At 41.3% G+C, this 18,523-nt stretch overlaps 1 protein-coding gene across 6 annotated transcripts in view; it reads right to left on the bottom strand.

Moving 5' to 3' along the window:
- Window positions 1-18,523, bottom strand: part of LOC110950946 (septin-9-like) — a 128,975-nt gene that overhangs the window by 31,173 nt on the left and 79,279 nt on the right. For 5 of the 6 annotated variants that reach the window (XM_051945499.1, XM_051945498.1, XM_022193817.2 and 2 more), the window contains exon 2: window positions 13,471-14,151. In XM_051945499.1, coding sequence (XP_051801459.1) covers window positions 13,471-14,151 — 681 coding nt within the window. Of the gene's footprint in view, window positions 1-2,729; window positions 2,904-13,470; window positions 14,152-18,523 lie in introns of those variants that run through there. The other variant, XM_022193818.2, reaches the window with a different exon arrangement.

Below are 18,523 nucleotides of genomic sequence, written 5' to 3'. Positions count from 1 at the left end.
CCAATTGTCATTGCTGCTTTACATGCCACATTGCTGCACATGTTGTTTTTATTTTGCTGTAATCCACCACTACTCACTGCACAGAAATATGAAATAATCATGTTGCAACATGACTGTAGACTAAAGCTGCATTGAAGTCAATACTGGCTGCAAAACAGATGAAAGCGCTTCCAAATCCCGAATGTTCCCAGGAAAGCGTTATTGTATGCTTCTTCCTGTGTCCCAGCTCTCCCACAACAGAGAGATTTACATTTATCACTTCCAATCCGCTGACTACAACATACTAATGCAGTCAACGTGCAAAGGGCTGTTTGCTAAAAGTAGATTTTATGATTAAAGAAAAAGAAAGATTTCTGGTTATAGAATGGATTTGAGCTTAACCGAGTGGAACAAGAGGGTGATTAATTTGTTCCTTTGTTGATATGGAGTTTTTTTTTTCCATCAGCACACAGACTGAAGGTCTGAGAGGGGTTTTCATAGCATTCAGCAGAAATGCTTCCTTCCTGTCAAAGCTGGAGCTGAGTCTCTCACTTGGTGGTGGTTTTGATGTGAATATATGAAAGCACGAATGCACCAAAAAGTATCAGATCAAACCGTGCTTCATGCTGAACATATATCAGTTTCTACCTACAGGCTATATAGGTGTATGTTTTCATGGAACATATGCTAAGAAATCTCAGCAAACTTGATTTAAACTTTACATTTAAACTGATTTTACACCCGGGCAACTGGTAAAGATCGGCTTCCAGTGTCCAGATCGAAAAACTGATCCATGACAATATCTATCAGGGCAACACAACCTCCTGTGTGAAATGTAATTTACGACTATTTATCTTGTCTAAGCATTTACAGCCTCTGGACTACTGTATGCAGAGGTAACTGACAAACCAGGGTTCAGTTCAGGTTGTCAGTGTTTCATGGGTTATCAATAAAATCAATCACAACAATAAATCTAACAATGCATTTTCTATCAAAATGTTGATAAATCTTGAGAACAGGGTCCTAAATCTGTCTCAGGCCATCCTCCAGTGTGGAAACAGGATGAAGCTGACTGTTTTCAAGAACATGCTTTCTTCGGGTGGCAACGTTTGACAAATTCCTGCCGTAAATCTCTTTTTATCAAAGAAAATATTTTCCATGCGGTTGTCATGAGACAGTAAATGTTGTCAGTATGAACCTCGAGGCACACTCGTGGTGGAAACCACAGATCAAAGAAGAGGTCTGCTTCGTAGTAATAGTGTGATTTTATTAGTGCTGCAAAGAGTCTAAAAGGCAGTTTTGAGCAAAGACATGTGGGTTTGTACATGTATGAAAAGAATATAAGCTTAGGGTTAAATATTGTATGATACACAGGTCTTGTTTATGTTTAAAGCACCGCCACCCACAACAGAAGAAGCACCGATTAAAGTGTGCGTCTATATTTTAACTGCATAAGTCAAGTCGCACTGCTCTGCAAAGCTCAATGTTAGGGATTGTAGCTGTGTTTCATTATTTCTCCCTTTAAAACATATTCTCCATTACAGCTCAAAACATCAAATCATCAAATCCTGTGGGCTGAAAAGGTAACCAAAAACTAATACGCAGTGATGACTATTGTGCCGTGAGTCCAACTGGAGGAAAATCTGTGATTGGCCCAAAGGTCAGGGCTGATTGCTGCAGGCCACCCAATCAGAGCAGAGCACACATGGAGCTGATTAAAAGCGTCACCTCCATGACTCAGCGGATCAAGTGACTTGGTGACACATCCTCTTTGCCTGGGGAGGATGGAGAGTTGAAGGGAGGGCAGAAAGCAAAGAGGAGGAGGAGGAAGGATGTAAAGGGAAAAGAGGAGGCAGTGAAAAAAGAGATAAAATAGGAGGGGGGTGGTTTGGAAAAAAAAGAGGGAGAAGGGGAAAGAGGAAGAACATCTGGCCTGGCCTGGATATCTACAGGGAAGATAGCTGGGTCTGTTGGAGACTTCCTGTTGTGTTTTTTCGCTCTGCTCCCCTGTGGTGCAAATGGAGACAGCATGTGTGATGAGTGAGGACACCCTGAAGTGGCCTCCAAGACTCGGCCTCCTCCTGAAATCACTGAACATAAACTAACAGTACAGATGGATTGATCTGTGTATACATCCTGAGCTTCTTCACATGCTGACAGTGAAATACTTCTTCCCTCCAGGTTAACTCCACTCGGAGATATTATCTCAAGGTTACCATAACTCAGGCTTGTGTTTGCTTTTTCATCAGTATTTTACCGTACCGACAGAGAAAGAAGTCTGTGTTGTTTTGAGAATGATGACCACAAAGAAGATAAACTGACCACATTTTGTAGTCAGAGCATTTGTTTATGGGGGAAGTGTTTGCCCGTGGTGTCTTTTTGTCCGGTTTAAGCCACCAAAGCTTTCCCAGCTGGACTCCTTAATACAGAGAGCCTCAAAAGACAGAAGGAAATAGCGGCTTATACCTCTTCCAGCTACCATGTGCTCAAATTAAGTTTTCTTTCAAATTAAACCACCACAGCGACTTGTTTCTACAACTCAACAGAATGAAAAATGCCAGAAAAAAGGCAGAAAAAAAATGTTCAACCAGCATTTTTCTATGCATCCTTCTCCCACATCCCCATCTGAAGAGGATTCATCATGCCTCTGCTTGATTGGCCTTAATGGGAACCAGGCAGCTCTCCTATCTCTGCAGAGGGAATGTCTAAAACAGGCAAGCTCGAAAGCCAAGAACTGAACAGATACTCACAGAGGGTTTCTGTCTTGTGGTCGTTGTACATCTCACTGCAAGTAGAAGTCATCTCTCCTGCAAGCTCTTTTCGTCTCTCTTTTCCCTCCAGCAGGATTTAAGACAGAAAACTCCAGCCTTCTAGTTTGTTTCTATGTGGCAGCTGCTGTTGAATTTGTACAACTCTAGGAGCTTAATGAGCTAACTACCCTTTCCAGTGCGTACAGACACCAACATGTGCTGTCTCATGATGCTCTGGAGTCGAAGTCTTCCCTGATGAAAAATAAACAGAGTGACTCGAGGGGATCGGCCTTCTGGGGAATCCCTGGCCCCTCGCTAGATCTGCGGGGGCGAGAGATAGGATTGACTCAACTCGAAAAACGAAGAGAAGATGGAAGGAGCTCTGTGATTAAACTCTTTGTGCGGTTGCTGCATGTCTTCGAGAGACATCTAACCGAGTTATGACGCTAATTACCTATAATAGAAACCTTCCAAGTGGAGAGACAGGAAAGCAGAGAGAGAGTGAGAGACAGGGAGAATTTCTACTTTTAGAGACCGTGCACAATTATCTTTCTAAACTGGTGACATTCAGAATTTGTTTTTCAGGATCAGACAACAAGAAGCATTTCCAGTCAATGCTGAATTACAGTGCAAAACAGATTAACTCATCCGAGGCAACTTGCCCTTTCTCGCTTCAGCTGTGCCTTCTTCCTCCATCTGTCTCCTCTTCTCCTGAGTGATGCTGATGTCTGCAGTCTGCTGTGTAGCATCACCAAGAACTTCACGCCATCAAGGCTGGAGGTGAAAGTTCACTCCAAGTTCCTCCAAGCTCGCCCGTCAAGCCTTTTCTCAATAGACGACGGTGTTCTTCGAAGAACTCAATTGCCCGAAAACCACAAAGCTGCAGGCGCATTATCTAAATCCCTAAATTATCATTGCAAATCTCAGTTATAGCATAAGATTCAGTCCCGGACCAGCGCTTTTAAAGTCCGTGCCAAATTCTTCCGATTACTGCAAAGTTAAGACTGGAGTATGCCTAATGATTCGATAAAAACTGCCTGTACATTGTCAGCCGAGGAACCAATCAGTCAGCTAAGCAGCACGTCTGCAGAAGGCTTGCACAGCTAATCTAGCACATTAATCTGCAGGGTGAAAAAGGAAAGACTACTTAAGCTAAGAAGAGGCACTGAGGATTACTAACAGAAAAGGCATGTAGTACTTCCATTACGCCTGAACTCAATTCTATGGTAGTAAATGCCTTACTTTCATTTTAGTTTATCTTTACACTGTGCTGTTTGTGTGCTAAGAGCTAAAAAATGAAACGGAGAAGAGAGTTCAATTTCACCTGTTCATTGCTGACTAGCAGGCAACAGAGTAAATGGAGATTCAACTACATCTTTTGAGCATTATGCATGTTGGTGTTATGGTCCAGATGGAGTAAAAGTGTGTGATTTGAATTTGACTATTTATGTCACTTCATGGCATATTTTAAAGACCCATGTGTCTTCCTATCAGAATTGATTTTTATTTATGAAAAAATTACTCCAACAGTGGATTTAAATATACTTGCTATACTTGTTTTGAGTGGTCTCTCAGTATTCAGTGTGGTGAATTCCCACCTTGCAAGGTCACATTTAGTGACACTTCTTTAGTTTCAATTGACAAAGAACATCTCCAAAACACAAATTAATAGAGGTCAGATTCTGTGCATGATTCTTGCATGTAAACTGGCAAATATGTGCCTATGAGAAACAGAAATATTGTGATAAACTTTCCTTACTGCAGAATCTGCGTAAGCTAGTTAGATAAACTTCCATTAATCCACGTGTTAGCCTACCTGCCTTATCCTGTAGAAGGTCAATGAGCAAAAGGTGGGGAAGCACAGCCGGTAGAGGTCGTTCAAGTTCAGCACAGGGTTAATACAAAGAGACAACCATGCGCGCTTATATTCACACTTACAGCCAATTTAGAATCCCCAATTAACCTACAATGCATGTGATGGAACTGTAGAATGAGCACCCAGAGAAAACACAGGCGCAGCAGGAACATGCAAACTCCACACAGCAAGATCCACTGCCGACCAACAAGTTCAAACCCAGAACCACCACTGTGCCCACTGGATTGTATAAACTGCATGTTCGTTATCAGGTGCATCAACTTTGTAACACACTTCTGTTCTGTTGCACTGGTTTTTATGATCAAACAAGCTAGGAAAAGACAGTTGTAATGGTCATACAAGGTGACAAGGAGTCAACCAGCCAGTTTCAGACTGCTGCCAAATGGCCAAAAGCTGGTGTATCATCTTAGAGTCAGACACGCACTAAAGTGGATAATCACCTTTAGTTGGTGCAACATAAGGGACAAGACTGCTCCCTCGTATTTTTTTTTAACTTTCCACACAAGCTCACTTCAAGCAGAAACACACCATCACACATGAATCCCTCTGTTCCCTAAACGACTAATTTCAGCAGATGGCAGGACTGTGGCACAAAAGTCCATCTGTCGGTCCACAAACACACTCACACATATGCAGTTATCATTGTTTTTTCATTATGTTCTCTGTCAGACAAGCGAGTAAAACATAATTTAATTAGATAAAAGTGTGTTAATATGAACATTTCTTCGTCATTAAAACCTCTGTTGGTGTAAATATGAACTCATCACTTCGCACATTGTCTGACTGGGCAAGATCTGAAGTTGACCAGATTTACTCACCTAGTTTTGCAGTGCAAATAAGTCAATAAGAATTTGAATACAAAGCCCTCAATGCCCAAGCTCCATCTTATCTTGAAGACACCATGGTATCCTATTGTCCTGATAGAGCGCTTCACTCTCTTCACTGCAGGCTTGCTTGTGGTTTCCAAACGTGGAACAGGAGATTCAGCTATTGGAAACAGCTAACAGTTTGGATTTAGGAGGCAAACACCTTCTATATCTTTAAGAATAGACTTCAAGCTTTCTTTTTTGATAAAAGCTGATTGTTATGGCTGGCTAAAGCAACCTTGAACTACGTCTTTGTTTTGTTGCTATAGGCCAGGATTGTAAGAGGACTTCCCACAATGCACTGAGCACCTGTCCTCCCCTCTCTTTCATACACTGGCATTTATATGCCACCATTGCATTGTCTCTGCTCTCACTCGTATTTTTTTAGTCCTCTTTGCAGATATCTCTGACTCTGCAGCTGCACAGTTCTGGTCTGCAGTTACTTGCCCCATCAACCTTACTGGTATCTGTAGTTTGTTGTTTGTTTCTCTGCCATCCTTTTCTCGCTCCCCTTTACCCCCACCCAACCCTTCGAGGCAGATGGCTGTCCTGCCTGAGCCTGGATCTACTGGAGGTTTCTTCCGGGCAAAAGGGATTTTTTTTCTCCGACTGTTGCTAATGGCTTGCTCGAAGCAAAATCATTGGATTTGTTTGACTTCTTTCTATATTATAATATTGTAAGAGTAGAACATTACTCCGCAAACTGCCCTAAGAGGACCTATGTAGTGATTTGATGTGATATAAACAAAACTGAATTGAACTAAGGACAAATTTAATTTGTTGGCTTCAGAAATGCAGTTACTGCACATACATATACTGCTACCGTACTGTGAAGCTAAAGCGATTTATCATCCTGCTGGTTATTGTTTTTCTTGAGTTACATATGGTTACCTTGCATGTGCACTCAGTGTGATAAAAAAAAATCATTTTAAATCTGACAGGTTGCCTGACAGGTCACTGGCTGCACTTCAGTCTTCTCGAGTCAACAAAGTTTGACTGATGACATTGAGAAAGCTACAGCTCATACTGGCACGGTGCTTTTTACCCCCATTTCCAGATCCAACACATCTCTGGCTTCATTTTTCTACTGTCGTGGCCAAGATAAGAGATATGATTTTCCCATCATTTCCTTGGACAAAGGAATCACAGCGGCATCTCATATCAGGATAAACAAGAGGGAGGATTCACAGAGAGACGAATGAAGATAATGTCAGCTGAGACTGAACGTTATCTTGGTTTGCTTCATCAGGCTCTGATGGCCCATATCATTGTATCTGTCTTTTGCTTTACAGCTTGGTTGATGTGTGTGGGTGTGCATGTGTTTAAAGTGAAGCTGGTTTGTAAAACTCTCTGTGGAAGACAAAGTGTGAACATACTACTAAAAGTCATGGCTGCAGTCTGATGAGAGTGAAGTAGTGTGTGCTTGAATATGCATGCGCTTTTAAATGTGAAATGAAATATGCAAGTATGCTGGGGTTGCACAAGAAACTGAATGAAGAGGGGGGAGTTTACAGCAGCGAAGGGATTTGGCATAATGACTGAAAAGGACAAAGGTCTTTCTGCAGTGGTGGGAAACTTCTTTAACCCTTGACTTCCCCCAGATGCTCAATGTAAACTTCTACTTCCTAAAGCCTTATCTGGAGGAGAGCGGAACTGTGTGAGTGTGTGTCCTTGTGAGTCCACTTATCTGGGACAGAAGGGCTGTCCCTTTCCCATTGGTCAACTCCACCCCCTTCCTCCAATGTAAGATGTTCATTACAAATGAGGAAAACATTTCATGTCATGACTTGTTAGTGTCCACACACTTCAAAGAGCTACAAAGTGGGATACTGGATAAGCCTCTGTCCAAAATGATACACAGGAGTGTTAAAAACTTTAATCAGATGTAAATGGAAAAACCTGACATTTCTTTGCTGATGCATTTCTACAGCAGCTGCACCAGTGTGCTCCGAGTTCCTGACCCTGTTTCTTTATCAAGCTGCAGTCATGAAAGAATAAATAGTTATACTATACATAACATGTTTAATTTCTATTTGCAAATGCCACTGGCTGCAAAAGAAACAGGAGCACAGCTTTATTACCTGCCAAGCAGATTCAACCTCTAACCAGATTTTACCTGTCACACACTGCCTCCTGGTGGCTGGTGAGGGAAGCACATCAACAGTGAAAGACATTCATGATAATAAGAAGTGACACTTGTCACTGTTCATTGTTCATTGTTGAAATCTGAAGATAGACGTAACAGACTGGAGGCTCTCTGACTTTAAGTGAGCAAAGCAACACATTATTTGGTTGTCCTGGACAATCTGCGCTTCAGTGGAAGAGCATCATCTTAAAGTATAGACACAATTCTACTAATTAAATTCACTTCAAATGAAAAAAAAAATCAAACTGGAGCTGAACATGAAAAAGGAAGAGCTGAGATAAACTAGGCAATGATACCCTAAAAAATCCAACTTATTTAAATATCACCTTTAATTTTGAAATTCCCAAAAATAACTCTCGATCTTTAAGTATTAAAGAATGATGACAGGGCTATCTATTTTTAAGAGGCGTGCCCTCAGGCTTAACGCAACAGTTTCAATTCATTGTAAGTGATGGTCAAGTGGGAATGCAAGTCCTTCATCATCACACTTGTGTTGCTTGCCTTGAGTGTATTTCCTAAAAAAGAGCATCAGAAATTTAAGACATGTCAAACAAAGGAAAACTGAGCTGTTGGATTAAAGTCAAAATCAAAACACCAACTTCAAAATTCAACTCTGACGCTATTCTCAGTCAGCAACAGTTTTTCCCCACAAGCACGTAGGCAAAAATTTCTCTTTCTTTTTCTTTGCCTCTCTCTCTCTGTCTTTTTTTCTGGGTAATTAGCCGACAGGTCACACTGCATAATGGTCTGGGATCAGTCCAGAGTAATTACACTGGGAGAGGATTGACCTCGGATATGCCTCTGCCTGAGGGTGCAAATATGTGTGAGTGTGAGTGTGCTTGTGTAGGTGTGTCGAAAAGAGACAACGAAAATAAGACCAAAAGTCTGAGATGAACAAAATGCGTTTGTGTGTGTCTCTGTGTCCTTTTTTGACCTATGGACAGGCAGAGACAAATCACCCTCTGCCCTCCACAGGTCCATTCTCTCCATTTTCAGAAGGTCAATCCCAAAAGACAAATGGCTTCAGTTGTTTTTTCTTCCATAATGGCCGCACCTCAATTACGAAAACAAATGTAGCACGAGATAATCTGTTTATTTAGGCATATTCCAGTTCTGCATAAAGCCAATGCTCGGCTGAAATGAGGGCATCTCTTTTGTTCTTCACCGTCACAACAGGAAGACATGAAGTGGCGCCTCAGTAACACCCATTAAATACACATTTCTCCTCAAAAAGCAGCACTATTTATAGCTTTCCTCTCCATTTTGTTCAGATTATGAAAAGATATATCTGATTTCTGATTCATTTCCATGCTTTGAAAATCTTGTTCACTCATATCACATTAAAACACTAAAGAAGTTAATAAACGAGGATGCTGGATGTGACCCCATGGATAACCTACTAGTCCCTTTATCCCTGTGAGGAAGAAACTATTTATGACCTCTCACCTGTCTAGATACTGAGAAAAGGAGGAACTCCATCTTTAGTTTTAAAATAACAGCAACTTTGTCCCTTATTTTATACAAAAACACTTCCTGCTTGAAAGTTTGAACATGGAATTGGGCTGGAAATAAAGGCCTTTGGGGGAGACAAAGTTTCTCAAATTTAAAAGCTGTTATGAAAAGCGATAAGAACCCCAGCTATTTCTGACTGCTGCTTGTCCGAGCTTTTCTGTCTAGAGATGTTAGATATAGCTGTTTGTGCGATGTTTGATGGCTTGATGAACAGCAGGCCTGCCTGTCGAGATAAGGTGCCCCGTTTGAGGGGAATGAACAGAGGTGGAGCAGCAGATACCAATCAGAATGAGTCTAGTGTTTCTAGCCCCAAGTGAAGGTCAGGGTTTCTCGTCATTTTTCTTGAATATAAGACAGCAATTTAACATCACTTACAGCGTCACTTTAAAGCCATAACATATATATATCTTTTATCGGCTTCTTCCAACACTTAAAGCTACGTTACAGTTGAATTGATATTAAAATGTATTTTTATGGCATCACATTATACCAAGTGGATAATTCTGGATGTCTCGCGCAAGACTTTATGTACATTTCTCTGCTATTCAGTCCGATACATTTATTATCACTGGAAACCTTGAGATGAGATGTGACTCGAATTAGAATCAGTTTGTTGTGATGGATTTCTTATAAGAGCACCTAGATTGAAGGGGTTAATATACTGAGAGCATCTCAGCATGTGAACAACGTGGAATGGTGCTATCAATGCAAGAAATGCAAGAAGAAGTTTGCAACATGGGTTAATTTTATGGCCCAAAGTGCATTTGTGCCTTTGCGCGCTGACCTGATCCTGGTTCTGTCTGTTAATGGGGAGTTTTTCTTCCTGAAAATTGTTGGGTCTGTCTCTATGATGCTCTAATGACCATAACTACATACAGTTCCCCAAGCTGCTGAGAATGACACATGTTGTGATTTGGTGCTGTTCAAATAAAATGTAATTCAATTCCGTGACTTCAAAGCCCCTGAAAATGACGTATTTGCCCATCAGCGGTCCTCCAACAACTGCAGTCCACACTGTGCGGAAGTGCGTCCCCGGCTCTTTTCATGCTGACCTTTTACACAAACATCCTGGCGTACCTCATTCTGTGTGACGCTCACATCAAAGTACGAAGGGATATTGCCTGAGAAGCTGACCGACTTAGATCACATGACCCCCGAGAGAGGAAGTGCTGTGCAGTGAGGTCACACTGTAGGGGAAACAATCACACTGAGAGAACACGGAAGGAAGAACAGCGAACTCGGTGTGCATTCGTGGTGTGCGTGTGTGCAAACGATGTGTGATTTCATGTCCTCCTGGAAAAACTGAATGGGCAGGAAGGCACCTTATTTAACTCCTGAAACCCAGTCAACAGCCACATGGAACAATAATAAAACAATGCTAAGTAATCTGTGCTTGTAGTGTTGTGGAAAGCTCTCCAATGCATCCAACTTTTCACATGTATGCCAATTAAAACCAATTACAATTGGAACAACAGGGCAAAATATCTTATACAGACATTCCAAATCTGTGACTGCAGTCCTATTAGAAGTAAGTCTTGCTGTTGTGGTGCCTTTTTTCCCTGATTTATCCTGAGGTAGAGCAGAGCTGGGTGGGCCCAGTTGCAACCATTGGACCCTCCAGGCAGGTCACTCTTCATTTAGACCCCCATTACGGCCTCTCCCTGTGGACAAATAAGTGGCTACAACCCCCCATAATCTCAAAGAAACCTATGTAAAACTTTCTTCACAGACACAGCCAAGAGATTTATGGTCACATGCAGAAAAACACCGCAGGTCCAACATGACATACCGCAGCAATGGCTCACAGGCGCAGACACTGGGACATTGTTTGAAATCTGACAACGGAACATCTGCCGAGGTTTATAAAGCGTGGGATTTCATCTTAAAGCTAGTCTAATCACACAAACTGGGATCAGAGAGCATGAAATGACCTAAATCAACAGGAAAACACACCCAGAATTATTTCATCAAGACATAATTACAAAAATATTTGGCAAAGTAGTTAATAGCGATATGAGTTTTCCAATGCAACATAGTTTTCCTCTTTTTCTGTAGTTTCACGATGTTGCAAGCTAGCAACCATTTATTTGCAGACGTGACTAAAGGCAGAAATAAATAGATAACACGTGTAGCAGCAATGGTTCGATGGCCATAATCCACATTTTTTTATAATGAAGTTGTATACGGAGAATGTGAGAACAATTTGACAGTGTGAAAGGGCTCACTCATGGTGATGAACCTACAGAATCTGTCCTCAGCAATTTTCCGAATGAATAATCATTTTTTGGTTTGTTAGTTATTGGAAAATTAGTGTGCCACGTCAATAGCCAAAAAAATCTTATATTTTAGATTTCACTTTCATACAATAACCTAAAACGCCATATACTTAAATTGTCTATATGTTGTTAATATGCTGTTATGTGAGTCAACTATCTTACAAACTTAAAAAAATATATTTAATTAGACTTCCAAATTATCCCAGACTTACTAAAATGTAGTTGGGTAGTTGTGAGAGAGCTTGATAGATGTTTACTCCATTTAAGGGAAAATGAAACAAATATATGTTTGTGCATCCACCATAACTACACTTTTAACACTTTAAGGTGAAGTCTGTGATTCTGGAGATTTTTGATATTTGACCTGTTAATATATTTAGATAGATAGCATGTGCCAGTTTTAACATCCCTCTCACTGTCTTCTTTCTAGTCTAACACAGTGGATGTCGACTTTCACGCATCTTTCTCCTCTCCGTCTGCTATTTGTTTATGATTGTTTTCAAAATTCCCTTCGCTACAGGAAACAACAACCTCCAAACAGCACCCTCCATGCTGTTTTACCAAGGAATTAGATCCTCACTGAGGCATGTCTACTTGGTCCCTTTAATGAGTAGCCATTTTTTTTACAGTGCAAATTTTCCACACACACAATTCTGCCGTTGCTATTTGCAGGGACACCACCACTGTATCCTGGGCTTTGCATCAAAACTACATGATTATGATTAGTTAAACAAAATACAAACAAGTCTGAGCTTGCATATCTCTGTGAAGGTAAGTCAGGCTATGCGAAACGGTCCTTTTTCCAATTCAACTCCGTTACATCTCTGTTACCCTATGAACGAATGCATTCTCTTTACAACCTTAATTAACTAATGTTATAATGCTGGCTACACAGAGGAGTCAGGATTAAACTGCCTGTCTGAGTTATTAATGTCAGACTTACTGTATTCTGGATGCTCATGGATCCTGTCATAAATTGCATCATACAAATCAAACATAACAATGTGGGATAAAATCTATCCATCTATGCTGCAAATAGCCTTACTGCAACTAAAACACTGATTACTGTTTAACTGTCATATTATTTTTCTGGTACTGCAAAGGTTAGGCTTTCATCACATCTAAAAACCACCCAGGCTCCAATACGGTATTAAGAAGACATGTGGATAACCATAAACACAGACAAACAGTCCGCTGTTTCTGCAGACAGACGGGGCTCCAAGGACATGGCTATTACTGACCGACAAGCAGACATCAGATTAATCAAACAAACTGCTCCTTTTATCTTGGTGAGAGATCTGATACTTGTGTCAGTGTGAGCGGAGAAAAAGCATAAGGATATAAAGTCAAGCGAAAATCCATATACATCACAGACTAACTCAAATGTAATCTGGAAAATGTGACAAAGTTTTTCACCCAGAGGGATTAGAAAGAAATCTAACAGTGAGTGCAAAGTTGCTGTTTTCTCATCACATGAGAAAATGCAATTTGGTTTTATTTGACTTTCAGACGGGCTCTCACACTCACTTTAATCTCTTTTCCGCTGATGACATTGCCACACCAAACTGGTAAGTCGATTCTGAAGCAATTACACAAGCTGGTGAACTAAATCGCAGAACCAAAGCACCACTTTGCAAAAACAGTTCATCGACAACAAGCAACATCCAAGAACATCCATCCACAAGAGCAGTCACAACAACAAAGCTGCAGTACAGGAAGATACAAACCACAAACGGGGGGAAACTAACTTCAGTATACTCGGGCAAAGTAAAAACTTGTTTCACTGTTGTTTGAGTAGTTATTTATCCAAAAATTAAGCACAAAAATCTAAACCCATTTAGGCAGATAAGACGAGGCTGTATGGATGCCAATCACAACGCTCTAGTACTAACTAGGTCAAATACATTTGTTGTGAGCTTGGTTCTATGTTTAATGCATTCAAAAGCTTCTTTTGTTTGCATTATATTTCTGATTCTGATTGTGTCACTAACAATGATTAGGAGGACAGAAAACTGTGTCTGGAACACGTGTGGGCTGGTCTGATGGATGGTTGAAGAAGACTTACTGTCAGGGTTGGGGGATTTGCGTCCAGCATGGTTGGGCGAAGAGCAGCGGAAGGTGGTGACGATGGTGTTGTGGTGAGGGTTGGGGTGGTGTGGGTGGTGCACTGGCTGGTGGTGGCCATTGTTCTCCGGAGGAGCTCTGGTGATGCTGATATCAGGCTTGCGGACGTCCCCGGGATTGGGGGGTTCAAATTTGCGGGTGTGATTCTGCTCAGGGGTTCTACTGAACCCGTTGTTGTTGTTGTTGCCCTCGTTGCGGCGAATCACCGGGGAGTCGGTGGGCGTCTTGGCAAAGGTCACCTCCCTCTTGTGGGTCATCTCGGGGGTCTTGGAGTGTCCCAGGACTTCGGGACGTTTCAGGGCACTGTTGCTCACAAAGCGTGCGGAGGCAGGGCTGGTGGCGTTGTCTACCTGCTTGCTGGAAGAAGAGATATCGATGGAAAGTTCAGAGCGGCGCGACACAGGCTCGGGGGTCTTGGAACCTCCACCGCCCATGATGGAGCGCGGCTGGGTGTAGTTGAGGTTGTTGTTGTTGGTGGCCGGGCCAGCGGTGCCCAGGTCCCGGTAGTAGATGCTGGTGGGAGACATGGCGTTACGGTGGGGGGAGCTGGTGGTCCGTCTGGAGCCGGGCGAAGAGTGAGATGAAGTGTCAACATCCTCCACCTCAAAGGATCTCTTCAGGGCTGCATGAAGGAGAGAGAGAGACAATATATCAGTCACATGGTCATTTGATCGGAAATAAATAGTTGTTTTCATTATTTTGATACAATACAATACTATCTGGGTGATTTTTTTTAACCAGCTGTGGTTACTGCTTTTCCAGTGTGATGACTGAGTGCTTTTTTCTTTTAATGTCATCGCAAATCAAGTATAATTGGATGTTGAACTGGTGAAGAGACAAAACAATACAATAAATACACATACAACTTTAGAAATCTGTTAGACAGCAGATTCTAACATTATAGACACACAGACAATTAAAATAATCACAAATTACTGTATTTTTTTTACACTGTTTAATAGTCTAGGAGCCATTCTAATATTCTTTCCTTCTTCTAAAATTTTACCACTCAGTAAAAGCAAAGTAATGTAAAATATCAAAAGTGTATTGCCAAACTATATTGACAATGTGACTGATTTATCATTATGAATGATACAGTTGGGTTGTCGATAGTGATAAGCAGCATTTTATTGCTTTACTGAAGCTGGTTGACATATAAGTAGGATTACTGTTGGTAAAGAAGAAGAAACACAGTTCTGCTCCACAACTGTGAGTCATATTTGTTGCAATAGTCAAGCAATACTTCTAAAATGTAGTTAAATATACTTAGCTACTTTCTAGCAGTGTATTAAACAGAGAACAATATATTGAAAGCATATCAATTTGCTGTCCCAATTTCTTCACCAAAAACAATCTCATCTTTCCCTTATAAACAATTTATTTGTCAAGATTGTTGTTTATAGCATGTAGGAAAAATATCATAAAATATTCAACAAAAAGGTCACACCAATTAACTGAGCAATAAAAAAAGTTAATTGTTTTCCTACAAAACATTATGAACAGTATCCAAGTGGTAAAGTGCCTGTGGTTTGAGGGTGGAGGAGCTGGAGAAGCAATCACTGTGGCACACAAAGAAACAGCTTGCACTCTCAATTAAGCCATACCTTTCTAATTTCATTACATCCTCAGTCACCGGCCGTGGGTTTTTCTCGAGTTTTGAACAAGTTAAAGTCACCTCATGCATCACTTGGATGCTATGCGTGTGGTACACTACAATATAAAAGTGGAGGGTTTTACTCGGGGCCACTTGAAGCGTTTCACAACAAGCTATAATGCACGCAATCAGCCAACCATCATTCACTGCTGGGCATTTAGGCAAATAAAGTCCCAAGACTCCCTGTTGTTGAGCAACATCAGTGCACAGATAAAGGAGCATCGTTCCCCGAAGGATAGCTATGATGTGAGAAAACAGCACTGTCCACGATGAAGATATTGAGGGATGGAATCACCCGCTGGGAAGAGTGCACTGGCTGCAAGTCAACTTGAATTTGACTCCCAATCAGGATTTGCTGGGCCAAGCCAGTGGCCAGGAATTGGCATCATAATGACACACTAGTTAGACTAGTCCGCTCACGCACACCCTTAAGAACATCTCCAGTTACTTTCAATCCAAAACACAGTGCTGATTATTTGATTTGCGTGTGGCTTGTGGTGTGCCTCAGGTGACCGTGTTTTTGTGCACCTATCTGTAGTTTTGTTCAAAGTGCTTGTAAAAAACAACAACAACCGTGTTACAGGAATGTATACATGTTTATTTTTAAGCAGCCAAACCCACAGGGAGGATTCAATGCTCCAGCTACACTGCTCTCCGTGTAAAGCCAAAACTCTGTTAGGCGATGTGGAGCCCGACACAATCACATCAAAGCCGTCTCCCCACACACATCAGCCGGCACCACTAATCTAATTTACCGCTACAGTATAAGATGCCTCATTCCAGCATGGTGGACATTTGACACAATTTAGGCACCAACAACAACAAAAATCACGCCACAGCCAAAGTCTTGTTCTCCTGCTGTGTTAGCCTGAGACACCAAAGACATTCACCTGTGGAGTAAATGGAATTCACAGCGATAACAGTTGAAGTGCAAGTGTGGAAAGCATGAAAAGTTACTTATTAAGCACACAGAAGGTTTTAATGTTAAAGAGCAAACAACCCCTAACTAATAAACACTTTAGCAGTGATTTTCTCACACTCCCATTGTTAATTTTCTGTCCTCAAGTTTTGATGAGAACAGAGTTCATTATCCAGTAAGGAACCATAAAACAGCTTAAAATCCATCCTTCAATAGATATACTTATACTATGTATGTATATATATATATATATATATATATATATATATATATATATAAAACTGTTATTTGTGAGTGGTGTCCAAACCCACACTACCACTGGACTGTGTCTTTCTTGCCCCTGCTTTCCTGTCTTGTGTTTTATGATTGAAGAGGGAGTCCAAGGTTGTGGCCACTTTCAACTCTGGCAAGAGAATAAGTCGGTCTGCCAATATCGGTCTGTAGATTTCATAAGAAGCTGAGAGGCTCTGACACATGTTTAAGTGTACAGTGGATGAGACTCATATTAACCTTTTCAGCAGCAAAACCACGCACACTTTAACTTCTCAGGACACTTGCTGTAGATTGTTGTTAAATTTTGGAGGGTCTGTACATGGGAGAACAAAACATCCATATCCACAAGCCATGCCAAAACGAAAGGGCTGAACCAGTGACCTGTTAAGTGATTGTGGATTAGTATTTCTGTTCTTGGTTGCTTTGTGATTACAAGCCTGGAGGCGCAGGGCTAAAGCAGAGGACTTGAGTGTTTCCCCTTCAGGTTGTTTGTATGTAGAGACCATGCAGCCAAGTGAACATGATTTAAGAGAAGAAAACATGTATTTTAGATCTAAACAGAAATGAATCTGAATCTTTCTGCACTTTAATTTTGACTGAGGATATGCAGAACTGTAAAAGAGCATTTCAGGGCCTTTCTCACTCAGATGATCAGCCAACTCTTATACTCATGTGGTCAGTGGTTTCTTTTGCTTAAGAGAAAGGGGAAAACGGGATATCATAAGTGCAGGAACATGGGGCAACGGGAGTAGTATTTGTGTGGGACTGACAGATGGATGAAGGAGTATCACTCCCAGTGAAGCAGCATTCCCAGACTATGAGCTAGAAAGGAGAAGTCCAGTCTACCTCAGAGGAACCTCATTAACAGCAGCCAGAAGCCTCATCTCCCTCATGTCCCTCCTCTACCTATTGCTGCCCAGTGTCCAGTATCTCACAGTAGGATGGAAATGCAGCGCAGACAATGGAGCTCAGGATTACTGGCACATAGAAACAAAGGTGGAGGCAGCTGTTCACAGTCATTTGTTCTAATGCGGTCCAGGTGTTGGGTCATGCTGCTTCTTTATCATCGGTCTCATCACTTACTTTCAAGGACAACGAACACAAACACTCAGAATCATCTCAGCCCAGATGCACTAATAAGGGTTAGTCAGGGGTTGGAGGGAGGAAAACAAACATAGGCAGCAGGGAGAAGGAGAAAATAAGAAGAGAGCGGCGATAGGGAGGAATGGGGAGGCTCAACAGGTGAAGACAAAGTTGTCAGTTGTAGTGTTTCAGCTTTTCTACTTCTGAGTGGGGCTGACAGCTGTCTGCAAAGATTAGGTGTGCTCAGCGTTCACAGAATTCTTTAAAGGTTAAAATTTATACAGTGTTACTATAATACAGTGACAAGCTCAAATATTTTGGACTCAATACCCTTGGTATCGCAGTGTAGGTTGTTGGTTGTTTTGAAACGTGTTTAGGCACAAGAAAAAAAATCAGTAATTATCCAATAATGTTACAAAAACAATGCCACCTGTAGTGAAAGTGCAATAAAGCACAAACGTAACTCTTTATTTGGATTTGACATGATAATCAAAAGATAATGTTGGAGATATGTATTAACCCTTTAAGCTGCAGTCAATTCCAGCCATTTTCATTACAAAAAATCGCTAATATTCTATTTGTAAATAAAAATATGACGAGAAGTACAGGGAATATTGGACGCACATCGCGAGGTGCATTTCCTTGAAAACGACCCATTCGTGGATTATATACCGACTTCAAGACATGTTTTGGACAAAATAGTTTACTGGCTTGTTTCGTCTGGATGTCCAAGGTTGGATTATGGCCGTTTTTTGTGGAATATTTTCATCTGTGTGTAATAATGAACCCGGAAATGTGAGTCGCGCTGTGTAACAAACCGCCGTGTATAGAGAACGGATTGATGGATATTCGTTGTTTTGTCGGACAAATGTGTTTATATTACCCGCTGTGGTAATCACATCTGAAAGTGGTTTATACCGACGGATCCATGAGAATCTAAGCTTTCCATCGGCGTATAGTTTTTGTATAATCGAGTTTGCAGCGTCGGTCAATTAAGCAAAATACTATAGCGAATCTCAAAGTGTACCGCGGGCGGGACACTAAAGCGCACTGAAGTTAATTCCA

The sequence above is a fragment of the Acanthochromis polyacanthus genome, chromosome 3 (assembly GCF_021347895.1).
Source record: "Acanthochromis polyacanthus isolate Apoly-LR-REF ecotype Palm Island chromosome 3, KAUST_Apoly_ChrSc, whole genome shotgun sequence".
Lineage (NCBI taxonomy): Eukaryota > Metazoa > Chordata > Actinopteri > Pomacentridae > Acanthochromis > Acanthochromis polyacanthus.
The sequence above is the reverse complement of the archived record's forward strand: the minus strand, read 5'-3'. Positions and strand labels throughout refer to the sequence as shown.